Source organism: Tyto alba, unplaced genomic scaffold, assembly GCF_018691265.1.
Source record: "Tyto alba isolate M040663 unplaced genomic scaffold, T.alba_DEE_v4.0 Super-Scaffold_23, whole genome shotgun sequence".
NCBI classification, from domain to species: domain Eukaryota; kingdom Metazoa; phylum Chordata; class Aves; order Strigiformes; family Tytonidae; genus Tyto; species Tyto alba.
In genome coordinates this window covers 19,744,263-19,770,832 of record NW_024881297.1, presented here as the reverse complement: position 1 = coordinate 19,770,832, position 26,570 = coordinate 19,744,263, and the positions used below count along the sequence as shown (strand labels likewise).

At 49.3% G+C, this 26,570-nt stretch overlaps 1 protein-coding gene across 5 annotated transcripts in view; it reads right to left on the bottom strand.

Annotated features, from left to right (window-relative positions):
* Positions 1-699: 699 nt before the first annotated feature.
* The window catches only part of NDNF (neuron derived neurotrophic factor), a 42,445-nt gene continuing 16,574 nt past the window's right edge, over positions 700-26,570 (bottom strand). Inside the window, exons 1-4 of one of the 5 annotated variants that reach the window (XM_032997812.2) lie at positions 26,068-26,139; positions 4,830-5,015; positions 3,683-3,807; positions 700-2,757 (exon numbers count right to left, since the gene is read on the bottom strand). In XM_032997812.2, coding sequence (XP_032853703.1) covers positions 1,364-2,757; positions 3,683-3,807; positions 4,830-5,015; positions 26,068-26,087 — 1,725 coding nt within the window. In that variant the 5' untranslated portion in view covers positions 26,088-26,139 and the 3' untranslated portion in view covers positions 700-1,363. Of the gene's footprint in view, positions 2,758-3,682; positions 3,808-4,829; positions 5,016-6,069; positions 6,315-24,307; positions 24,780-25,311; positions 25,332-26,067; positions 26,140-26,570 lie in introns of those variants that run through there. The other 4 variants (XM_032997816.2, XM_042796521.1, XM_032997814.2 and 1 more) reach the window with 4 other exon arrangements.

Here is a 26,570-nt window from a genome sequence, read left to right as displayed (position 1 = left end):
AAGTGTGTTTTCCATTGAGCAGCTCTATACAAGTTTTTGAGTCAATGAACGTGACGTGGAAAAACAAATAAGAAAATTTAGAAAAGATGAGATCCAGACATTTAATATTTTAAAGAAATCTACACAATGGAAATAACTGCAATTTAAATGAAAGTGCATGTTTTTTTCTTAGCACAACCATTCTTGTCAACGGAAAAAAATAAAAAGAATCCTCTCAGCTTATTATTACTGCGGTCAAAACCAGCAGCATCCAGAAAGCAAATGTTTTCAATGATAATCTAGGAAAAATAACAACTGGTTCTCTGGCGTGTTATTTGTTTGAATTGTATGGTCTCTCTAACTCAGACTGTGAGTTCCTTGTGACATGCTGGTGGCACCTGCAACCATGACAAAACAGGATCCATTCTCACCTGGGACAAGTGAAGCTCCTCCGTGCTGTCCTGCTCCTTTAGTGCTTGTATCACTGTAGACCCTGAGTATGCCATAAATACCCCTCCTCCAGTGGCCTGCGTGCCCTTGCAGAATTTAACTGACTGTAACATCAGGAATTCTACTGGACTTCAGTCACCTTGGCCAAAAAGATGAAGAACAACAACAAGGGGGCAGGTCCTAACTGAATTCAGTTTGAGTTTCAGCATGCCTCTTCTGTCCCCAAGTCCGTTTGCCCCCTTAGAATCTCCAGAAAAAAAGAAAACAATATATAATCTAATATTTTTAATTTTATGTACAGGAATATAACGTTATGGCAACTTTGTACATGAAATACATACAGTATTTAAACATGAAAATCAGCTAGGTAAGAATTTACATTAGCAATGAAACTGCTTCATGTGCAGACCAGTTAATACTTAGTTTAGATCTGTATTTTATTGGGAAGATATTTTAATAGTTTACAGTCATAGAAACATAAACATTTAAAACAAGACTCTATAAAATAATTTACAGAAACCCTACCATCTACACTGAGAGAAAGGGTGTATGTCTGTGAGTTTTCTGTGTGAATAACAAGGTGGACAAATGATGTATCTCAGCCTTTTAAGTATAAAATAATTTAGAAGCAGTTCATGCAATATGGAAGCAAAGGAGTGCCAGTTCCTTCGAGGTTTCCTGCTACCTTGGACATCTACTGAGCATCACATGTGGGTCACTGGACACATGATAGTACCGCTGCCAGATGCTACTGGAAAGCACCAGCCTCAGTTCCTCCAAACAATTATGTAAACATAAATATACAAGTTGATATCTTTTCTACACAGTACAAATACAGGTCACAACTTCTCAGCTGTGCAAGTAGTCAATCTGTATACTTGGAAGTAGAATAATGTTCAGACCGGAGTTCCATATATTTCTATGTACAGGGGCACTAACAGAACTTCCTCGTTTTCACCAATTTGCTCTGATATTTCACAGACTGCCCGCCGTGCCCTATCACGTAAACGTCCAGCAGGTAGGACTTACCAGGCTGCAGGCCTCTGATTGTCTCTGTGGTCACTGCTTTCTGGATGTTCTGGCTGTGGAAGTATTTACAGAGAACCTTTTCCAATTTCTTCCTCGTATCTGGACCCAAGCACTGGTTATGTTCTCTTTTCTTCTGCTCTTCACTGTAATTGTCATCCACTTCCCTTTTGTAGATGCAGAATTTGTTTCTCTCCTGTGTGCCCAGCCACGCCACTGTGACTGAAGAACACGTGCGGAGTTTGTCGAAGGCTTTGATTCGCGTATCTTCAGGAAGAGAAGGAAATGACTGCTTGTTAGGCCTTGTTGTAGCCAGGATCTTCAGCATAGAAGCACCTTTTTTGCTTCCTTTCAGCCTAATGAGGTATTTAGCTTTTGCTTTGCCCCGAAGCTGGAACTGCCGCACACCCTCCACATTTTGAGACAAAAGAAGTTTTCCATCTCTTCTCACTTGGATCTGAACCGCGTCTAGGCATGAATGAACAGAGAAGGTGACTTTTTGGTGAGATGAAACAGGAGCAAACCGTAGAAATTTGGCTCCCTTTCTCTTGATGAATACATCTGTAACTTTGCCGTCCTTCAGTTCGACTGTTTTCTGCTTAGCCTCCTCCTTTGTTCTGGCAAAGGTGCCAACGTATGCGGTGCTCATGTTAGTGTTGGTATTTACTGCAAACATGTCAAAGTAGTACTGCGTATCGGGCTTCAGGTCAGACACTGTGAAGATGTTCTTGTTCCCAATACAAACTTTGTGCAGGTCAACTCTCGGCTTTGAGGATGTTTGGCGCCCAAACTTTGATGATGATTTTAAGAAACCGCGTTCTTTGCCAGAGTTGTTGTCTGAGGGAAAGCCAAAGTGGGCAAAGTCAAACGGACTGAAATCCAGACCTGGTTTTGGAGCCATCATGAAGGCATCATCAGAACTGAGCTTGGCTTCAACAGCACAGAGGCTTTTGAAATTGTGTTCTTTATTGATGACTATGCAATACTGAATTGGCTGTTTCAGTAAGGAGGCAGTGGGACTTGGTTTCCACGCCAGGGTCACTGTTGTACGTCCCAGAGAAGTGACATCGATTCTGGGGTCATAAGGTAATTCAGGATAAGGTTGGTCTGACTCTGGAGTAGTGGTTGCATACACTTTAAAATGTGTATCTTTCTCTGTCGACAGCAGATCTAGCTGGTACAAACCAGATGGGGAACTAGAGGACACAAAGTATTCAACATCATTGCCTTTGTAAGAGAACAGCTCTGTCCCTTCCTCATTAGTAATCTGCTGTTTCTGTTGCTCAAGAGGTTCTGGTTCACCTAGATTACAAGCAGAGAAAAACATTTGTACAGGCACAATCTGCGAATATCAGAAAATAAAACTCTAACAGACGCTTCTACACAAAATAAAGAAGTGAAGTGAAAGAGGAAGGTTTTCTCTTCTGAGGAAGATGTAATCAATATTTCTCTCAAATCAGAGAGGGAAATTGGTTTGGCGCTCAGGTTAAAACCAAATGCAAACAAAATTGCACCTGACCAGTATTAATGGAGTCTCGTGAATGGTAACTAATACCTCCCACTAAAGTACTTCAAGCACCCAACTTGGAGATGCCATACAGTTCCCCACTGGGAACTGACTCCACTGCCTGTTTCCGGACTTGGGCCCTTAGCTTTGGCCCTCTGACTCATGCTAAAATCTTGTGCCTAAATACAGCGGGGGCCAAAGGTGTGCATACCATACAACATGGTGTGTATAGCATTTTAGCACTTTTGTGAGAGGCTCTGGAAGCCAAAGACCTTTTCTCTCTTCTGTAGCAGTTATACAGCTATTCCCAAATAAGCTCCATGTCTACAGGCAACTCCCCTCAAAGGGGCGAGCTCAGCCCTGCTCCCACGCCAGCCCTGTCTCTCTCTGCAGTTCTTCTCTTGTGGACACAGCTCACAGCAAAGCGCCTGTGAAACCGAGTTACTCTGGGCAAACAGTTTGTTGTGGTGGCATCCAGTGCACGCTGTAACTGAAACCTCAGCTTTTACTTTTTTACAGACCTTTTCCTTGTCATGTTGCTACCTGCTGCCAGTTTCCTGCACAACAGCAGGACTGGGGCTGAAGATCCAAACAGCAGGAGATCATAAAGATGGGCCTGCTGCAAGACTCAGCGTCACACCCGGACTGGCTTGAGGGGCTTTGAATCCAGCAGAAAAGCAGGTCTCTGAGGCACAAGGGAAGTCGCTGATGGTTTGTTACCTGAACCTTCTCCACTGGCTTCCTCTGGGAGCTCTTGCACGCTCAGTTTCCACTCCAGAGGGGCATCACATGGCGTCACTGTCACTGCTAAGGGAGTGTTGTCCTCTTCAACCACAAAGAAATACCTAGGGGAAGGTTAACAGACCCATACGTCAATAAACCCTAAAGGCAGCCAACTGACCGGGACTGACTTGACATGATCGAGGTGGATCTTGGTGGGGCAACAGAGACAAAAGCCTAACTTACAGGTGTGCAGAGGGAGCATAGAAAGGTGGGTAGGCAAGAGCTAAGGAGAGGAAGGGAGGGGAGCAGAGTCCCCCCACTAACACGTTGGTGCAGAGTTCACACTTTCCTTGTCAAGACACATCAGAGGGGTTTCTGGCCTCCTGCCCTCCCCTCCATCAGCTTCACTTTTTTCCCCCAACATTATTTACAGTATAAATGATCACAAAGGCATTAATGAGGGAAATGGGATCCTTCCTGGAATTTAGGGATATGCTTTACATAAGCAGGACACACATTTTATGCTATGTCCAGGTAAGGTCCCTAGAAGCACATGTAGATGCATACGCATTCAGACGTCCTCTCGCATCCCCCCAAGCACTTCACATCATTTACTGTAAAATGTTTCTCACCGATGAAGGCTGAAGGAGGTGTGTGGTAGGAAGGTGGCAATGCTGATCTGCCCTGAACTCTTTGGAGCCTCAGGTTCTTCCCCATTCCAGCCTCAGTATTTTCTAACCCACAGGGCCGAGCTTGGGAAGTGGGGAGTTCAGACCAGACTGGCTTACGCTGCTTCTTTAAAGCACAATATGAAATAATGAAGAGAGACAAGTGTGGTGGGGTAACCCTGTAGTTTCTCATTTCCTTCCCGCTCCCTTTGCCTCCAGACATGGTTAGTGGCCCCACTTCAGGGAACTTCAGCCGTCTGTGGGAGCTCTGCGCTTATCCCAGAAATCAAATAAATTGGATAGACCCTCAGCCAGGAAGGACAGATTGGGATGGAATTTCGCATAGTTACTTCACCAGAGAGAGCGCTGGCATTTGTATTGTTCTGGTTTGGATCCGATTTTTATTTCAAAACCCCCAGCAGATAAAGCTAGTATCTTCAAAGTACAACTTCCTCCCTTCAGCTGGACAGAAATACCTTTTAGGGGTGTCTCGGAAGAGGTAGCTGCTAATTTCAGCTCCATCTGGGATGACTGACGAATCATGAAAAAATGCTTTGTCCCGGATCTGCATTTGGAAGAGCTCCTCATCTCTGGTCGGTAACTTCTGGGGCCTGGAGCTGAGCGGCAGCAGCAGCAGCGGCAGCAGCAGCAGCAGCAGCATCCTACAGCAACGACAGGGGGTCCCACCTGAGGAGGGCTGCGCCACGGGCAGCTCGTCCCACGCTGGTGGGCGGCGGCGCGGCGAAGCACCGCTTTGTTCGCGGCACGCGGTCGCTGCCTCGGCTAGCTGCAAACTCGCGTGGCTCCTGTGGGCTGATTTACCGCGGAAACGCGGGCGTACCTATAGCAACGTCACGTGCACTTTATGTTCTGCAGGCACCTTCACCGTAGTGCTGCACAAGCACTAGGAATACGTATCGTAAGGGCTAAGCTCGCATCGTCACAGCTCTTGGATAAAGTATGGAAATACGATTTTTCCATCTTGAACTGTACTTGAAAGCAAACCCGCGCACTGGCTGCAAATTGGTATCTCTCCATCTTATTAACAAAGAGCAAAAGCCTTCCACATGCTTTGGTAGAGCTACAGTTTGATGTTTTGCTGTAGCAGAAATAGAGCTCGCGGGCCATGGGAGCTAGAGTAAGCACAGAGCAGATGGAGGGTACATCGACTTCACCTTCCTTCGGAGATGTTGGTCGGGCTTCCAACAGTCCTTTGAAAAGTAAATATTTCCAGTGAAATTGTTCCTTATAAAAATAGTGAATTAGGAAAACATGTGATATAAGCCCACACATACTCAAAGCACCTTGGTATTAGCATGCAATTCAGCAGAGCTTAATCCTCAAACCTGATGGGAATTGCAAAACACAAAAGCAGAGAATCCCTTACAAATTAGGCATAATAATTCATAATCTCAGCCTTTCATTATTATGTCTACAACTAGGTCAGTAATGACTACCCTAACATATACAGTGAGACAGGCTGGAAATATCCTTTCAGTACAGTAGATGATCTCATCTCTAATGGCTCTGGTATGGGGTGGTGGTAGGGGGTAAACGAAGCCCATTTCTGGTATGAGCATAGTGAGTTTAAATTGCTAAATGATAATATTTTTTAAAATTAGAAAAAAAGAAGTTTAGGCCATTACCTAAACTGTGTTAGCCCCTGGCTTTGGGGAAAAGCATGAGAAAAAGCTGAGCTGGCAGGAGCAGTTTTACCTTGTTACTTGGCTGAATGTGCAGTCATGCACTGCTCCTCATGCTGCGCTGTGTTGACTGTGGCTTTATAACAAACTCTTTGTTTTTACCTTTACAATCAACTCTGCTGTTGAGATTGGTCTTTTGTTTTCCTCTCCACTTGACTTTTCTCTAAAATTTTATGTAAAAATAGTAATACAAAGCTCCTTGAGAAGTGGCATGATGTAGTCTAAGCCATAATAAAATTGTTCTTCCCCTTCAAGCGCTTCATGACAGTATAAACCGGCACCCCTGAGGGAAGCCTTGGCAGCCGCCTCCTTCTCCCTCCCATGGCTTTACCTTCCAAAAATCCCAGAGGAGCCACTGGAGGCTGGTGCAGTCCCAGCACAAGACCCTCCTCCTCCTCGCCCTAGCCCACCCGCTCTGGCCCTTTGGGAGCTTTCAGCAAGACCCACTCCCCGGCAGCCCCCAAATCCCTGCGTGCCCCTTCCCACTCTCCCCTTCACGGAGGCTGATGGCCAGCAGCCTGCCAGCCTCTGCCCCTCTCACCATCACCACGTCCCTGCTGAAGCTCCCTCCAGGCACCAGCATCCCAAACACGGGAATTCACAGCAGGCAGCAATGGGGTCTTGTCCTCTTTTTTACTTCCAAGCTTCTGACAAAATCTTCCCCAACCCCTCCCTCTCCCTGCTGCCTCTAGCCCCCGCTTCCACCGGGTGCAGAGAGGATGCTGCAGCACCTGCCTGTCCCACAGTCTGTCCTGCTCCCGGTACAGCTAAACACAAACACCCACAGGCAGGACAGCGGGTCTCCTGACACCAGCAAGGCTCATTTGCCCTCATATTGCTTCCTCTAACATCATTATCTAACTGCTCCTTCCATCAAAGGTGCAAGTTCCCCCCCGCTCACCCCCTCCCCTCCTCTCCGCTGTCCCTGGCCCCGTTACCTCAGCTCATTCCCATCCCACTTCCTACTGCTTTCTCCAGCTTGTGCTGTTCAGCTCGGTCCCTGTCCTTCATCTCTGTTTTCTCACTGAAAGTGATGACACAAGAGGGAAGAGAAAATACATAGTGAACCCCAAAGTGACCGTAAGCCACGATGGACGCTCACTGAAAACTCCCTCTCCAGGATGCAATTCCATCCTCCCTCACACCAAGGGCTGCTACTCCTTCCTCAGCTTTCTCCCTCCCCGGCCTGCCCTGTATTCCGGTATTTGCCACCAGATCTTCCCCTTCCGGAGTGGAAAACCACAGGACAGATGAAAGCGAATGCTTGAGCTTCACCTGGCAGAGTTTCCCCCGCTGCGATGTCCCAGGCGGGCAGGGATGCCGCGGAGGCTCCCCGCACGCCCTGCGAGCGAGCGGCAGGCGTGCCGGGCAGCCCCGTGGCGAGCTCGCCCGTCGCGGGCCCCGCCGTCTTGCAGGGCGGCCCTGCCTGTGCCGAGGCTGCCCAGAGCTGTTTCGTAGTTGGAGAAGGCTGTGCCCTTACTGAGTTGGCGATAACCTGGCAACGGCAACGCACAGCCGCGGCTCCCTGGTTGCAGGGCTTGTAATGTCTTCGTTTCCGGTGCTCACGGGTCACAAATTGTGTGCTTCGTTATTGTTTGGAATGTTTTACTAACAGATTACCGCAGTGCTCTGCCCCACGGAAGGGAAAGGAGTAAAGGGCTTTACCTAAGACGTGCAATTGCTACTTCAAGTTAAATCTCGATTTAGCTTTCCCAGCGTTTGTCAAAATTTATCCCAACCAGGTCCTGACTTTGCCTTTGATGACAGCAGACATATTTCCTCGAATTCAGACTGAAGTGTTGATACTTATCAGCAAAGCTAATGACATCTGACCTTTTGGAGCAAAGATCGTAAGTCAAAATACTTGCTGACTTGAGTCACCAGAGTCAGCAGAAACCTCCTCTCACACAAAGCAGGATGAGTTTCGTGTGCTCTAACATGCTGTTTATTGATTTTTCAAGTATTATCGTTGGCCAACAGGGAAGAAATTCTTTCCAACTTAATCACAACAGTTACAGCAGCTATTTGGTTAGGTAAGGAACTCTGACACTTTCTGCAGACAGCGTCCTCCACATGAACCCCTTGAAATCGCGATCCTGTGTAGTCCCATAGTCAGCTCCAGTGCAGTGTAACCCCTATTAAAATAAACTATTTTTGATTATAGGACTACCCAGGCTAAGCTTCACTTCTTAAATAATTTCACTAGCTAATTTACTTAAGAAACTCTCATAGGCAGCGTTTCTGTCCCCATTAACAATCGCGGTGTAGTGTCAAGGTACAGATTTGTCTCTGATTTCTTTATCTAATTGTAAAAGCATTTCGGCTTAAAAATAACTAGAAAAGACACATTAAGGTTAGTTCTGCAATTCCTGCCCAGCCTGGGCAGGCAGCACCAGCCCATCCCATATATGAAATAGCCTGGCAAAGTTATCAACTATTACTGTAAAAAAAAAAAAAAAAACAAAAAAAGCTTTCTAATCTTTGTTCCTTAACAGGCAAATAGGATTCTGAGCGCTTTCATTTTCACACATCCAACCTCAGAGGCTTCAAATGGGCCCGATTTTCATGCACAACAATTCCAAGAGCGGGACACCTCAATAGCAAAGAGGCATCTAAAACTCCCTCACAGTTTTTGGAAATCGTGCTGCCAGAGTCACATCACCCTTTCACACCAGTTAATAAACAGATTTTATTTTTTGCAGCGTAGTCATTATAATTTGGCAGACTTTAAAGCTAAATCCTCTATAGTTTACTCACTCAAACCATCAAGAGGAAAACAAAAAAATCATTTATTCATCCCGTGTTTCTTTCTGGGCAAGTTCACCACTGGGCAATGACTTTGACGGAGTCCCTCAGAAAATGCACTTGCTAGATGTGAGCATGTGAATTTGTGCTGTCCCACCTAGTCCTCGGAATCCTCCAACAGACGATTTTCTTGTTTCAGTGTGCCGAGCTCTGAGCCGGTTTCATTTTTAGAAGCCAGGTACAAGCTGAGGCCTAAGTGCTACGCTGTAAAGCCATGCAAATTACGTGAAATACGTTGTGTGATTTTTTTATTCTCCAGACTGTGCCACCTCCTAAATGCTTTTTATTCCCTTTTCTACAAGTTCGCCTTGTTTTCTTTTCTTTTAAACTCTGAGTCAATATTTTATTGATATACTCCTGCTGACTGGAGGGATTTGCCTGCTGTTTATCACTGAATTTAAGAGAGCGCCAAAATAAACAGTCCTAAGTGAAATAATAAGCACCGTTTTCCTTCTCCAGGATTGCAAAAGTGCCCTCTAATGGCCCAGCCCTACCTCTTGCTTTTTCCCCAAACTCTGAACCGAGCCTTAAACCCGAGTGCGAAGGCGAACCTGCTGCTCTGCCCCGCAGGGTGCGGAGCACGGCCAGCGCGGTGGGTTCAGGACAAAGCTGGCACCCCTGGTCCCCGGGAGGTCGCACCCGGGCTGGGGGGAACGGGCTCGCTCGCCAGCCCGGCCGCGGCAGGACGCCGACCTTCCCGGCACTGCGAGAGGGGAAGGAGATCCCAACGCAGCAACCACCGCGCGGCACGAACTGAAAGGTAAAAACCCGCCGCAGCTGGCGGGCCCAGGGGGGCACACGCAGACGCCAGCGGCTCTGGGCCAGCAACAAGAGCCACACTCAACAACGTCCTTGAGAGAACATGCCTTGCTTGTATATTCTTTCATTTCCAAAAGAAAAGAAAAAAAAAAAAAAAGTGTATTTTTTTCTTCCTTTTCTCGACCCATCTGGGGAGCCAGGCTGTGAGCAGGGAGCATCCAGGGGGGCCCCATCTCCTCCCAGGGAGGGCTGCTCCGCTCCCAGCCCCACTTCCAGCTGGACGGGGCCACCCACTTTTGCCCTCCGGCCGCCGAGCCCCGGCAGGCTGAGCAGGGCCAGGGCAGCTGGCCAGGGTGTCCTTTTATTTTAACCTGGAAGCAGTGGCCCTGTCCCCGGGGTGAGCGGCTCCTGGGCTGCACAAACACTCCAGTAGCCACAGCCGCACCTCAGAAAAGGTTTACTTAATGAACCTGTATGTACTTATCTAAACAGATCAACAAAATGCATGATCTACATTTGAAGCGGGATATAAATTGTTTTAAACACCTCAAAATTTATCATCTTGCCAGAGTTGTTTTTTCTTTTCCTTCAGAAAGTATAAATAAACAAAAGTGGCAGTCTGGCCATTTTATAAATTTGTGCTATAAGCACATTCATGACAAATATCATTAAATTGGATCATAGATTTTATGATGATTACAATTCATTCCTTTTTAATGATTTCCACTCAGGCAATGAGCCTTACCCGACCTTTCCAAAATCCCACGTATGCAAGTCCCCTGTCCAGCCTTTAAGACCATTGCATAGCTTCATCTCTATGAAAGGCTTGCAAATATCTAGGTAAACTGCAATTACAAGCAGAAATGGCGAGGATAACGGGATCTGCAAGCGGCTTAGGTTCCGAGTCAGAGGACAACATCCTCAACCAAAGCCAGAAACAGGCAACCTCTGGGGCAGATAAAATCACCCCATTTCTGATTTCGCCAATCAAGCCTACAGTATTTTCTGTCTGCCCTAAGCAAGCCATTTTTTTTCCAGCAAAATATAGCAGTTGCACAGGTTGTACCCCGTGAGGTATCAGAGGCTCCCCGCTTACATCCCATCACAGAAATCCCACCCAACAAGCCAAGAATCCATTTTCCTTGGCTGCTTGGGGTCAAAGCACTTGTGTGCTCCTGTTTGGGTTTCACTGCACATTCACTTCACACAGACCCGTGCACTCATAGGAAGACTCAACATCACCAGATATATCTATGCCCTGAAAAAAGGGAGCAAGAGTATATTGATTCACCATGTGCAATGCCAGTACGACTCACAAGTCATCTTCAAGTGTCTTGATCTATGGAAATTATTTGCTTTGAGGCTCAACTGTCTGCAGGTCAAAGAGACCTGTAAAGGATTTACAATAACAAAACAAAAAGATCTGGGTTTACTCGAAGCAAATGCATCTGGAATAAATAAACCCTAATGCTTAATTACAGAGAGTGGAAAGTGCATGACTGTAATTTAGTGAGGATAATTTCAAGGCACTGCCTGCCACAGTGCTTTTGTGTTGCATTTCTTCTCTTTTTATTGTATGGATGGTTAACTTTTTTTCCTCCTTATGTCCTATTTTTAAACTCTGGTGTGTTGGGTTTTTTTTTTTGGTTGTTTACATTACCCATGCTGCATCTCATAATAAGTCTGTAGATTTATTGATGTGATTTAAGTCCAGCTTCGGAAATAAAAGGGCACTGTGTGAATTCTGTGACTTATTATAGTGCACTGCAAATAAAGAGCCTGTGAGCTTTTCCATTATACACTTCATTTCCAGAGATATCGAACACAAATATATGCACCTCAGCATACAGAGTTATCACCTCAGCAACAGAGGCCTTTAAAAGCGCCTACCAATTTTCATTGTAATACAATTAGTTATTTTTAATGTGCAAACAAGGGAAAATAATGCCTTTGAAATTTTAAGTATTTACTGGGAGCTGCTCGGTTTGTTTGTTTAGGGGGAGACCAGAGGGGAAAAGTGAAGGCCTGCCATTTAATACTTACTATTCCCTGAAGGGCCCAGAAAAGCACACCTAGTTTGGTATGCTTTTCATTTGGGTTTTGTTGTGTTTTTTTGTTGTTTTTTTTTTTTTTTTGGTTTGGGTTTTTTTTTAAAAAAAAAAAAAAAAAGCATTGCTCTTGAAAACTTGTTGTCTGGTCCTGCCTGGTGCCTGGGGAAAAGCCTGGGCCACGCAGGGCTGCGGGAGCCTCGCTGGGAGCTGGGCCCACGCAGCCCCCACAGCCCCCCCGCCGGGGACGCGCACCAGCCCAAAGCCTTTCCCTGCGGAACCTGGGGGGGGACAACAAACACAGCCCCGACAGGGACACAGGGTGTGTTTCCGTGGATTTCAGAGAGAAATTTTTTCTGTGTAGCACCGCGGCCGGCTTGACGTGGCAGCTCCCGTTGGCAGGACCGGCTGCAACTGGGAGGGCAGGAGCATTTACGGACCTGTAATCCGTGGATTAAGGCTCCCTAAATGCGTACGGACACCAGGGACTGTAATGGTGCCTTTGAGGCATTTCTGGTCCACCGTGTCAATAATCTGTGGATTAACTGACCACCTCTTGCAATTCCAATTCAACCCGTGATTTTCCTTTGCTGGGAGTATTGTTTTAGTAAAGCGAATCGCAGTAGCATGGGGGGAAAAAAAATCCACCTATGTAAAAAAATAAGAAGGTACGAAGAAATAAGGGTACATTTCCACCAAATCTTAATGAACAACAGTGGCAACGAACTATATCTTAGGGGAGAGGTTAACTCCAGAGGGGTAACGTTGTGAAATGCAGAGCTGTCTCAAATTAGATATGTTGAAAAGCAAACATGCTCAGGGAGATATGGTATCAAAAATCAAATTTTACATGGACTATTTTGTTTCTAAACTGAGTCTTATTTATTTTTCCACTTTGAGTGGAAACAGATTCAACTCTGATTACACTGAAATCACCATCCTGGAGCTGGTGGCAGTTGGATGCTTCAAAAACCAGCTGAGCCAGGAGATGCCACTTGGGACACTTGAGGAAATGCCTCGTAGTTTTTCTTTTTTTAATCAGAGACCACATACCAGCGCTCCTCTCCTTCACAGCCATCTCGGCCCATGCGACCCAGCAGCGAGCGTCAAAACCAAACAAACAGCGAGTCCCCAGCGACCTCTGTTACAAAGCTCAGTTGTTCTCTCGTAGCTCTCCTTGCGAGGGGACGGCAGTGGCGCGGGAAGAAGTGACGTGCTGGAGGAGCAGGGGGTGGCAGCCAGCTGGCGGCTCGACCCCCGCGCTGAGCTCCGCTTCCCTCGGCCGCTCCGGCACCGGCCGGCCTCTGTCCTTCCCGTCGTGCCCGCTCATCCTCCCCAGCCCGGACAAAATCCCCAGGCGGTTGGGCGCCGCTCCCGGAGAGGGCACACATCATGGGACGGGTGACTACTGGTACTGGCTCTTCCAGAGGAAAATCTCATGTCAGACACCCAGCTCAGAGAAAGGGCGTTTCTTCCACAGCCTCGGCAGGGGTTGAGCCCCAGTAGGAGAAATAAGATAAGGCAGAGAAATCTTAGTTTGCACAACTCCAGGCCATTTAAGATAATCAAGCCTGAATGCCACACAGCCCTACCACAAATCTTTCATCGCAAGATCTGGAGGTGTTTTATAATGGAGAGTAATTATTATCCCCTTGTTACAAGCAATAAAAGTAGGGCAGCGACTTTCCTTGTTCAAGGAAATCCCAGTATAATCCCTTCCTTTAATCATAAAACAATAGCTACTTTCCTTGGCCAAGTCATTCTGCCTTCAGCACAGCTCTCTGAGTGTGTGTTACTGTCTCTCCATAATGAATTTCAGCAAGGGGATTAGCAGGGAGGAACACATACGAACAATTACAAATTACAACCAACACAAGCATGTTGGTATTTGGTACAGAGTTTCCCACTGTTTCCCTGGAATACTTCTGAATGACATTATGGTAGCGAGTGCCCTTGCCAAAACCCACGAGGGGCAGGGATGACTGAAGCGTCAGGGTTCGATAAAGAGCAGGAGAAAAAAGGGGCCGTGCATCCTGCCATCGCATCCTCAAACCGCCGAGGCGTACGGCTGGAGGTCAGAAAGACCTTTGGGAAGCGCCAAAACGTAAGACCGAAGTCGTTAACTGTATTAACGACCACGGGAGTTAAAGCTGTTTGAGCCATTGCGAGGGCCTGGGGAACAGCCCTCGCCTGGCAGCTGCCCCGCAGCCGACGAGGTGTTTGTTAAAGGGGAGAAAACAAGGGGCTCGCGTGGGGCGGGGGCTGCAGACCAGGGGCTGGGGGCCACGGGCGTGACAAGCAGGAGCAGGAGTGGGAGCGGGAACAGGAGCGGGAACAGGAACAGGGGGAAGTCAAGCCTCCAGCAGCACCAGCAGCGACCAGAGCGCTCCCGTTTTGTGGGAAGCTGTGCCATGAGCACGCTGGAATCGCTTATACGCATCTTCCCGCCGGCTTTTTGGTTGACAATTAAAAAGGGGGAAAACTGCTGACTACTTTGAAACCCTTTTAAGTGCACAGAGGCTGATTCCCTCAGCTTCCATCAGACACGCAGTTTTCTTCAGCGTCAGGAATGCCACCACACATGCACACAGGATTACAAACCGCAGCCAGCCCAAGTGCATTAGTATTCATGCCCACTTCCCTACCTCTACACACAGTTTTCCTGCAACAGCTACTCAGAAATTCTCATTTGCAATTTTACCACATCTTCCTTTTTACTTCCTAGGGTTTCCTCCATGTTTCCAGGCTAACCAGTAACAACCAGTAATGCCCAGAGTACCGGCAGCAGCTCTCCAGAAAGCCCTCTGGCAGCTGGATGAGCGAAGCAGGACGGCAGCTCCAGCGGCAGCCCCTACTGCGGCGCTCGCACCCAGGAGGCGATTCTCCCAGCCCTGCGACCCGCAGCAGTTTGCAGGGGTGGTGGGTATCTCGGAGCAAAGACACAGCAACGGGAACTCAAACGGAAACAGCAGCAGGCATCGGGCACCAAATGCAATTGTGAGGTTGGATTCTAGGTTTTTTCAACCTAGGAACACTTGTAGTTAACTGCGTATGGGATGAGAAAACACAGTTTCTATGAACGGCAGAAAACAGCTATTTCTATTTTATTCTGTTCTTTCCTATATTTTTTCAGTCTTACCCCTGTGTTGCTTTTAGTTACGCCTGAATCACGTAATCCAGATCCTCAGCTGACTTCAAAGAAACTAAGGCTTTTTCTAGCACATATTACTTAGGACCACAGCAATACACGTTATGCTGGTCGGTAATCCTCCAAATTTTCCAATTCCTTAATTACCATCAAAATCCAAATTTTTCTGATTGAACTTACTGTCCCAAATTGGATTCAGTTTTAATATTACCTGCCTTCAGCTTTACAGACATGCAAAGGAAATCTTAGGCTCTACAAGTCCTTAATGAACCCTTAAGGTGCTCTCTTATAATGATTTGTTACGTATCACGGTAATTCACAGATTCTGCGACTCACTTTCCCTAGTTGAGAAAGGGTTGCTGAAAATATGTAAACATTTGTCAAATGTTTGAAAATGGAAAGTATCAAATGTAGTGCTAAAGAAATCGATATTTACATATTTCTACCAGCACACTCAACATTAACGACGGCAGATCTCAGCTGCAGTTACAGCAGCCAGGATTTTCCAAGACCCAGGGCAGATCTTGCCCCCCACGCGATCCCCACCGTCCCTGGAGAGCAGCACACGGTTTCTGCGTCACACCGTTAGCTCTGGGGACTTGCCCAGAGGCTGCGGTGGCCTGACACACACAGGATGGCCCATCGCAAGTGAACCACATCCCGGGGAAGACGATCAGCCTCACCACTTCTCCTGGGTGTCACTCAGAAAATTACCTCTTTCGCATGCTCACCTATATGCTACGTGGGCAGGGACGAGAAAAAGCCAGAATGCTCGTGCTGGCTAAATTTTTGCATATCAGCACTGATCTCCTGAGCATCCTGCTTTAAGATGCAGATTCCTACAGAGGGCAACTCAGTAAAATAAGAAAAACTGTTAGAGAAGGACATTAGCTGATCTGAATTTCTCAATGCAGCTACCTGTGGTTGCTCGCTGTGGTGCCTGACACTTCCCACCACCTCCAGAGAAAATCCAAACTTCTGTTTCCCCCCAACAGCTTGACATTTGCAGGACAAGGAGGGTGAGATTCATCCTGCCCAGACCCATTCGTGGAGGCTCCAGCCCTTATTTCCTAATCCTCCCGCTACTCACTAGGACAAACGACAGCAGTGAGCGCGCCCGACGTTCATGAGGGGACTCTCGCAGGAGGAGAGCGACCGTATGGTGCGGGGGTGGCTCCCAAGGTTGCTCAAGGCTGTTGCAGAAATGGATGAAAGACTTGGGACAAGCGTGGCCAGGCACCAGAGGCGCGAGGGAGCCACGCATCCCGCACGCCTGCCCTGAGCCGCTCAGCAGGCACCGCTCGCCCAGCATCACTCAACGTCTCCAGGGCTGAGGAGACGTGTGACGGAGAAAGGATTCGCCTCCGAGGGGCCAAACAGTCCGTGCCCAGAAAGACAGGGAAGCACGGCCACGGAGATTGCTGCCACCAGTCTGAAGAGCTTACAAGACTCCATGAGTCCAACCACAGCTCACCAGCCACTGGCCCATCACACCAAAGCAGGACAGGAGCACCTTTGGGAGCTGCCAGTCTTCAAAGTGGCTTTCTAACACTTTTTGGATTTTCTAAGCAGTGGAATTCAGCACGACCAAGCTGAAAAGTCTTTCCTGAGTGTGAAGAGATGAGCGCTCTGAAGGGATGTGCCACAAGAGTTTGAAACCTGCCAGGGTCAACTGCAGAGCTGTGATAAGGGATCTCAAAAATCAGATTACTGAAAGGGTCAGTTTCAGCCCTACTCTACTGCTGGGCCACTGTTTATTTGTCCAGGCTAGCAGGCGAAAGGTTAGTTCTTCATCTAGTTACTGTGAACAAAAGCAGAGGGAACACACAAGGGCAGATAGGTCGGACTGTCATGGGTGAGCGAACATCCAAACAACCCCAGAACCTTCAGGCCTTCTTATGGTAACCATACATCCTTGGTTGACAGCAGGGAAAAGCAGGGAGAAAGGAGGGAGAAAGAAAGGAAAGGAGGGAGAAAGGAAAGGAGGGAGAAAGGAAAGGAGGGAGAAAGGAAAGGAGGGAGAAAGGAAAGGAGGGAGAAAGGAAAGGAGGGAGAAAGGAAAGGAGGGAGAAAGGAAAGGAGGGAGAAAGGAAAGGAGGGAGAAAGGAAAGGAGGGAGAAAGAAAGGAAAGGAGGGAGAAAGGAAAGGAGGGAGAAAGGAAAGGAGGGAGAAAGGAAAGGAGGGAGAAAGGAAAGGAGGGAGAAAGAAAGGAAAGGAGGGAGAAAGGAAAGGAGGGAGAAAGGAAAGGAGGGAGAAAGGAAAGGAGGGAGAAAGGAAAGGAGGGAGAAAGGAAAGGAGGGAGAAAGGAAAGGAGGGAGAAAGGAAAGGAGGGAGAAAGGAAAGGAGGGAGAAAGGAAAGGAGGGAGAAAGGAAAGGAGGGAGAAAGGAAAGGAGGGAGAAAGGAAAGGAGGGAGAAAGGAAAGGAGGGAGAAAGGAAAGGAGGGAGAAAGGAAAGGAGGGAGAAAGGAAAGGAGGGAGAAAGGAAAGGAGGGAGAAAGGAAAGGAGGGAGAAAGGTTCTGCCTTCAGAGATGGCTGAAATGCGTGTCAAGGGCCATTCCTTTCCCAAAGGGGGAAGATGTGGCAAGAGCCATGGTGTGGGACCCTGCGCTGCCTTCTGGGGGTGTCCCCTCGCTAGTGGCTGGAAATGGCTGCGAGATCCTTGGTTACAGCTACTAACTGCTAAAGGACCGAGTGTCATTTCAACATTACTGTTAATACTGCATCATAAAAACCAAAATGCTTTCAATTCAAAAAAGGATCTGCTCGTTGGTGCTTTGTCCCCACGAGGCATTTCGGCAGGCCCGAGCGGTCTGGGCTGGAGCCGGGCGGGGGGCTCTGCCCCCAGGGACGATGCCCCCGGGCCCTGCTTTGCTGCCCACCTGCACGTCTCACCGAGGGCCGCGAGTCGGGGTTCGCACAGTCCCCGCCTGAACAAAACCACGCCAAGCCCGTGGTGCTGAGCGGGGCCGGCCACGAAGCCAGTGAGCAAAAGGTTGAGCCAGAAGCATGTTTTGGCCTACTGGAAGTACATCTCGCTGACGTTTTCCAAACAAATTTTGCATTTCCTAGTTAAAGCCCTAATTGCATGGATTTTCTTACAAACGCTTTTTCTTAAATGAGTGGGAATTAGAACACGCTCCATAAATTAATGTTTCTTTCCCTGAGCCTGCTGCCCTGCTATCCCATACTTGCAAGAGATGTCTTATACTCTTGCTTTAAAATACCTGCTTAATTCAAATGTCAAGTTGTTAGACTTGTTCACATGATGTTAAACAGTCTTAAAATCTACTTATTTTTCCTACTGTGAATTTTTTTCAACTATTGTACTGTAACAGGATTATAAAAGTTTTAATTGACTGACATTAAATCTTCCCTGCAAAACTGTGACTTTAATACCCCCTAGGACTATTAGATTTTTATTCATTATTTCTCATTACTGAAAAAATCAGTTTGAGAGAGCCCCAAGGGTCTTCCCCAAATAAGGGTAAGACCCTATTAGTCCTACAAATCATACTCAAGTAAGTAATTCTTACCCAGGAGAAAAAGCCCACGGGGAATTATATGCAGATTTAGTAGCCAAAGGAAGAGAAAGAATGGGGACTAGAAACCGTTAACGCTGCTCACTGACGTTTTCCTTCGCATCCAGAGAGCAGCTGGCAGCTCCGAGACACTTGGCTTTCCCGCACCATCATCATCCCAATCTGTAAACTGCTTAATTTGCATCAGGTTTCTGGATTTCAAAATGCTGAGACACGTTTAGACTGTTTGACTATAAACAAATTAGCGGTAAATCTGCTGCACCTAAACAAAGGGGAGAGAGAGAGAGAGAGAGAGAGGGAAGGAGAGGGAGAGGGAGAAGGAGAGAGTGATCTTACATCTTCAGGATACTCTGGCTGCTTTGTAAAAACCATCCACCCTGTTTAACAATCCCTGCAGTGGTGTGTGAAGAACCTGCGATCCGGTCGCGCCTCCCGCCTGCCTCCCCACCAGCCTTTGCAGCAGGAGCGGCGGCCAGTCCGGCGCGGCTCTGTTTTGGTACTGAGCAAGCTAAAAGTGAGAAAGATGAAAAGCATCATTTTTCCCACACCCTGATAAAGTTTCAAGCCCTTTAAAGTTACTTTTCCTTAAATTAAAAAAAAAAGAAAAGAAAAAAAAAAAAAAGAAAAAAAAAAGAAAAAAAAAAAAAGAAGAAAAAAAAAAAGAAATACGCTCAATTAGGCGAACAATGCTTTTCCCCTGTAAATCACAGGGGAAGTGTCGGCCTCGGCGGTGTGTCACGTTGTGAGCGTGCGAGGGTCACGCTGGAGGGGCACTCATATCCGGACCTGCAGAGCGGGGAATGAAGTAGGAAAGATAAATTATTGCCTTTTGGTTTTCAGATTTCCAGGTGCTCGCAGTAAGTACCCACTGCTTCTCATCTCAGCTGTCACGCAAACAACAAACATCTCTCCAACTACTGAATTTAATTACCTTAAAGCCGGAGTGGTCCCGATTCGGGCTAAAACCTGAACAACCCCACGTGCTCCTGAGCAATCTGTGAGAAACGCTGAGAACGCTGCGGTTACCTGAGCACCCGCCCCTGCCCGAGTGGAAGGACACAGCCCGGGATTCGCCCGCACCCCTCTGGTAACTCAGGTATACCTTTGTTTATCGAAGCAGTCGTGGACTGGGGCGGGGGGGGTGGGTTCTCAGACTGCTCGTGCTGCTGATTACTCGAACAGCATTTAAATCCCATCTCGTAAAATGTCCCAAGACGGATCGTCACGTTTGTGGTGAAGTTATAGTATCAGCTATCTCGCACACGAACTGCGAAAGACGATGCTTTGCCTGCTTCAGACGTGTCCCGCGCGACCGACGTGCTCCCTGGGGTGCAGTCAAAGGCATCTACACAGTCACGAGATTTGGGGCTGGTTCCTGTTACAGCTCTGTGTTAGCATTTATCTCTCTTCCATTCAGTGGGTGTCCTTGCATACTTCAAATTAGAAAATTAATTCTGAAAGAACAAACTTGTCTTTAATATTTACTCTCTCTCTCCCTCTTATTTCCAGCCTTAAGCACATTCTCCTGGGGTTATGATTTATTACCCTGACCTATTTCCCGATCTAAGGGCAAATACTTCCTCTCCTATTGACATCTTGTTAAAGTTTTCAAACGTAACATCTCCTCAGCCTTCAAAGCTCCTTCCATCCAGCTATAAGCACTATCTTACTTGAATCGTTTTCTCTGGCAGAAACTATCCCTGCTTGATCTAGTGAAGATTTTTGTCGCAGAAGTAGTGCCTTCTCAGTCACGACATAAAACAACGAGCGGGGCACACAGCTGCTGTACTCTGCCTTTTCTCCAAGGAGATGCTCACTCACTCACGGCTCATATTTAGCGGAGTTGAAGCAGGACTTGAGTCCCTTCTCACTGGTCTTACCCTAAGATACTCTATTTCCTTTCAGGTAATTCCGATTTGTTCTCCTTTCGCTCCTGCCGGTACAGCCAGTGCCACCACCACACAGAGCTCACCCACGCCCAGTATCACACCAGGTTCTCCGTCAGCAAGGTAACCATGAGTCTCACGGGCTGTCCATGCACTCCCACACAAGCCTTAGATTCCGAACACGTGTTTCTTGATATATAACCAGTCGAGGTTACCATCCCCGATGCTGCGCGTTCCCCCCAGTGTTTGCACCCTTTTGTAAAGGCTGGCAAACCTCTTTTCTTACATGAAGGAGGAGGGCCTCCCCTCCTTCAGTCAGGTCTACCCTTCCCCTCTGCATTTTATAATCAAACAGAAAAAGAAAGCAAACCCTCCCCTGTTATTTTAACTCTCACGAGCGGTTGAGCTGGTAGCCCAGAGCAGCTGTGTAGTCCTCCACGTTAATAACATCAGCCCCTTCGAACGCACTGAACGAGAAACGTGCAGTTTTCATTAGACTGCCCTTAATGCAGAAAATGTGCACGTTCGGCAAGGTCGAGTGGAAACCCACCACCTCTGCTGTGTCCAACGGCACAAAGTAGTAAACCTGCCTCCCGCAAAAGCAAGCCGGGGACCGAAAAGATAAATATCCACTTAGTAAAACAAAATAAAACCAGCTCTAGAAACATGCAAGACCCTGAAGCAGGACTGAAATAGCCCCTTGAAAATCGTGAAGTAATGGGCTTACAGTTTTATTATTCGTATAAAGTTTAGTGACTTCAAAATGAAGGCGAAGCCAAACAAGACTTGTTATCCCACTAAAATCTGTGCTGTAACTGAAGCCAGTACCCAGATGTTCTGTGGTAAAATCCGCCGCTTCGCTGCATAAAAGCACCACATACCCTGACGTACACTCCTGGCTTGCCTTTATCCAAACCTGCTTAGATTCTGGATTATTTTTCTAGCAATCTTTTAAACTGCCATGGGAAGCATAAAAAGTGGCCTCCTACAAAACTGTTTGGTACCAGCTTGAAACGTAACCATTGCAGAAATAAATCAGGATTTCTTTTTAATAAACTGTTAATTACCAGCCTTTCAGAACACAAATTGCAGAAGAAAAAGCAGGGTCTGACTTTAGTAAACATGTCATCTGTTTATATGTAGTAAGGCAGAAGACCCTGGCACGCTTCAGAGCGCGTTGTCCGGCAAGCAGGCTCCCTCCAGCCCTGCCGACGCCGGGGGATGGGGAGCGGCAACGCACCGCGCAGCCAAGGTGAGCCCCTGCTCCCCCGGCACCAGGGACCACCCACCACCGGCTTCAGGGCACCTCCCAGCAAGGGGCTCACCCCTTCGTTTGTCAGGGAGCCTCCAAGATGGACAAACAAAACTGGAAGATGGCGTTTCTGCCCCTACATGTACTTTTGGCCTAGGAGCCGGGACGCTTCGGGGCAGCTGGGGCTCTCAGCGAGCCGGCGCGGTGACAGGGGAGAGGCGGGGGCTCTAACCGGCGGGTCGGGGCGCAAGTGGGGCCACATCCCCAATCCTGCCCACGCCGCCGTGTCCCCAGCCCAGCTCACAGGAGGAGAAGCATGCTGGAAAAAAAGAAAAAAAAAAAAAAATGCAGCAGATGGGCCGGAGCTGCGTGCCGGGAGCTTTAAACGTCGGATGAGTATGTGGCGAAGGCATTCGAGCCGAACAGGGAAGGCAGCACAGGCGTTATGTGATTTTGAACAGCTTGCTTGACAGTTTGCACCATATTGTATTTATAAACATTGGGGAAACCTAAATGCTTTTCCTTGGTGTTTCCGAAGTAGTCATCCACAACAAAACAGGCACGCAGGGCGATCCTATGCAGCTCTGCCTCACCTCCGTGACAACCTTCTTAAAATTATAAAAAAAAAAGGAGCCCGTATTAATCTCTGTGGGATCAGCATCCCAACACGGCCTTCTGGTTCCCTCTCAACCTGCGCATCTGAGCACCAAACCCCGAGCTGCCCCCGCCCCGGGCTGGTGGGGGGGGGTGTCAGAGGCTGGGGCGTGAGGTGACCCCCGGGCGATGACGCCGGCAGCACGTCACACGTGTGCCACCGCCTGCCAGCTGTGGCCGCCCCCAGGGAGCCACCGGCCCCTCTCGCAGCGGCCCCCCACGGCAGGACAAACCCAGTGGGTTTCCTGGCCGGGGCTGCGCAGAAACCAGGACAGCGAGATGCCCCCGCGGCCCTTCATCCCGGAAACATGAATCACTGAAGGGATTTTTCAGACATATTCTGAAGCTCTTTCAAATTAAGAGGGGCTCGTTATCTGCTGACACAGAAATTCCACAAAGAACAGGTATCATTCGCCTCACGACACGATGAAGCACACAGCCACAGGATGTCAGATCCGTACCGTACCCACACGGGATGCACTACTGCACACTTCTGCTTCATCACATTTTTAATGGTCAAACTAGAACATAAAAAACATCTCTCAGTGTTTTAAAAAGTCCTCTCCTCCTTCAAATATTAACAAGTTTTAAATCCCAGACATTACTCTAAGTACTCACAGAGACGTTTAGTGGTACTAGAAAGCTGACCGTGGCAGCTCCCCTCTTGCAGGTACGCATTTTGCTACGAGGTAGGAGAGCGAGACCAGGAGGATGAGCCATTTCTGAAAAGAAGCAATCCAAAATGCCATTCCTAAAATAGCTAAGAATCAGCGATTTTCCAAGTAGGCTGAACAGAATCACTAAGTTTCTCTCCTTACAGCACAGCCAAGGGTGCCGACGATGTCTAACACCCGAGCGTTGTTTTTATGGAAACCAGGTTACGGCCAAGCCAGCAGCGCCCTGCCAGGGTCACCAGCGCATAAATCACTCGCCGCCAACCGCCCAGGGAGGAATTCACCCTCCAACCGCTCTCCTCTCTTCCACTTTTACACAGACACAGCTCCACCGCCTCAACCAAGCGTGAAGTGGGCGCACCTGGGCTGGGAGCCCACCCCCAGCCGCTGCGGGACGGGGCTGCCAGCGCAGCCTGACCGCGGGACGCGCCCACGGAGCCACGGTGTCACGCCGGTGTCACGCCGGTGTCACGCCGGTGCCCCCGCCCGTCACCCCGCATCTGCTCGCAAAGAGCCGGCGGGGCCAGGGGGGCCCGGGGAGCGGCGCTGGGGACCTCGCGGCCCCTCCGAGCTCTCCTCCCGCAGCCCAGCCAAGCCCCGGGGAGCGGCGATGCCGTTGAGGCGTTTTAATTAAAGATTGCAGCGAGACGCTAACCAGATCCTTCGGTGGGGAGGGCAAACCCGAGGGACGCTACAGGCGCCCCAGCCTGACGGGGGCTGCCCTGCCCACCCAGGCGCCCACCGGGAGCGTGCCCAGAGCTGCCCGGGCAGCACAGCACGGCCAGGATCGCGCTGCTCGCTGGCACCAGCTAAGCGGGCTGGGGAAAGCAGGGCACGTTACCGCCCGGGTGTTAAATACAGCCAGAACAAAAGCGCCCCGAGAATCACGGCTTTTCCAAAATCTGCGCTAGCCTTTAACCCTGAAGGTTTAAATGCATAAAAGTTATATCTGCAAGTGATTAAACAGCGCTTTGTAGCCATTGTCTCTCCGCTGTCGAAGTAAAAACACAACCCAAGCGGCACGTAGCAAATCTCAGCACTTACATCGCACCGTTGAGTTTTCTGTCTACTTTTTTTTCGGTAGCCACTTTTTTTTTTCTTCTCTCCCCCCCCGCCCCGATAACCGACTATGATGCTAGCGAAGACGGAGCCGTTCCCCGCCTGGCACGCACCCGCTCGGGGCACCGGGGCTCCCGGCGGCAGTGCGGGGCACCGAAAGAAAGCCAAACCGGGGCGCGGGGTGGGGGAACAAACCTCAAAGGGGCCGGGGGGAGCCGAGGTCCCGCCGGCAGCATCCCGGCAGAAGCCGCGGCGGAGCGGCGGGGGGACGCGGGGCTGGAGGGACCGCGCCGGGGTGGCCGCTCGGTGGCCGAGGGGGCCCCGCAGATGGTGCCGAGGGGGGTTGGGGGGGGAAACACCGCGCCCCCCCTTACGGCAATTGGGGGGGGGCGGCCCCGCTCCCCCGGCCCGGTGCCGGTGCCTTACCTTGCGGCGTCCGGTCCGGTCCCGTCCCGTCCTGTCGCTCCCGGGTGGGGGGGCGGGGAGGTTTTGTTTTTTTTTTTTAGGGGGGGGGTTGTTCACCTAACCCCCCGCTCCAGCGGGGACGGGCTGCAACGGGGACTGTGTCACGCACGTCCCTTCGCGCTTTATAGCCCCTTGCCTTCCCCACCCCTCCCCGCGGGAAAAAAAAAAAAAGAGAAAAAAAAAAAAAAAAAAAAAACAAAAACAAAAACAAAAAGGGAAGAAAAACAATAAAAAGCAGGGGAAAGGAACCGGGAACCCCCCCAGGGCACCCGCCGCCGGCCGGGGCGAGGGCACGGCCCCGACTTCGCCTCCCCGGAGGAACGGCGGGGCGGTTTAGCGCCGGCAAAAGTTTGCCGGAGGGGCGCGGAGGGGCGCGGAGGGGCGCGGAGCGGCGGCGCCCGGCGCGTCTCGCTGCTGCCGCCGGGGCGGGCGGGCAGGGGTGCCCCGCGGGCGCGGCCGCCCCGCCCCGCCACCGCGCCGCTCCGCGGAGGGGCGGGCCCGCGGGGGAGCCCCGGGGCACGCCGCCCCACGGGGGGGTGGTGTGTTGGGGCGGGGGGGGACACTCCACTTCCCCCCCCCCCCCGGCAGAACCGCGCAGGGCCCGCGGGGGGCAGCGCCGCGCCGCCCGGCTTTGTGCCGCGCTCGGCTCCGCTGCCGGGAGCTGCTCAACATCCATCTTGGAATTGGGATCCTGACCGAAAGTGGGGCCAGGGTGGCTCGGGAAGGGGGGGACACAGGGGGTGCGCTGTGGAAGAAGGAAGGGGGGCAGCCCTCCCCCTGCTCTTTTTCACGCAGCCGCTGCTTTGAAGGGGTTGGGGTTGCGGGGACGCTGCGGAGCAACCCGAGGGCGATGGACAGGGGAGAGAGGGCGGGAGAGGTGGCCAAGGATGAGTGCGAAATGGGATTTATTAAACCCCCCTGCAATTTAGCAAACGGGTCTCGAAGCTGCATATGCAACCTCTCACCTTCTCCCTCCTCACGTTTTGACCAGAGGCAGCCTTTCAGGTTTGGGGAGCGAGGGATGTTTTTCTTACTATTGCCCGGGAGCTGCAACGAAAAGGCAGAAAGTATCCTTTGCCATTTAAAAACAAACCCCCTCTCTCTTTTCGTTTCTTTTTTTGGCAGATCAGTCATAAAAACGTCAAGTGCTACACAAGCATTAAACGGGTTATTAGCAATAGCAGCTGATGGGTAACTTCCCTGAAGGTAATCATTCCTTCCCCAAATACTTCAACAGATTTGGGGAGCAAAAATAAAGTAAAACCTCCTTTTTCGCAAGACTGCTGAGCAAATCTGGCAGTGAAGCCTGGGTGGAGGGATGCAAATTGTCATATTCTGTAGGGTGACAGTCAGTGTCACTCTGTGAAGACACAACCCCCAAGAGAGCTCATGCCTTCAGGGACATGTAGCTGTCCAGACCTCTGCTAATTGCCATGACTTACTGCCATGTACCTCCCACTCTGCCAGCTCACAGAGTGGCCGCTCTGCCCAAAGGTCTGCTCAAAAGTATAAGTTCACCGAAAGAAACCAAGGATTAAGAAAATGAGTCCCATGGGACCCCCCATCCAGTTACCCTTCTGTGTTCACATCCCTATTTTTATTTATTTCATAACTATATTTATTATTTTCAAATAGGATCAAGGGTAGGAGTTTGGGGAAGGGATGAAAGACACAGAAGTTTATAATTAATTTATGCACGTTTAAGGAGAACCTAAAAATACCTGGTATTCGCACACAGCATCCCGACTTCTTCCTTTCTAGAAGATCGTTTGCCTCCAACTGCAACACCTCAATAAAAAAAAAAAAAAAAAAAAAAAAGAAATCTCGGCAAACTACACGTGCTCCTCTTCTGCTGCAGAAGACACAGAGATTCAATCATCCAAAAATGGGAGAATCTGACTAAATAAGAAAGCCAAAATTAGTAAAGAAAACCCAGTACGTTCTGCCTAGTTTCCCCCCAAGCCTCTGGGGCGCGCAGGGGCCGGCAGAGAGGGACGTGCTCAGGTGAAGGCAGGCAGCTACCTTCGGGTACGATTCGTGGCACAACAGCATTCTGTGGAGCCTGCAAAAATGGCTGGCTCCGGTTTGAGGTCATTAGAGGTAAAATATTGCTACCCAGCCAAAGAGCTCTCGAGACCATGCGCTTCACACACAGGCAAACCGATTATTTTTAACCCGAGGACAGTTTTAGTGCTATTGTTCTTAGAGGGTATTACTGTTTGTG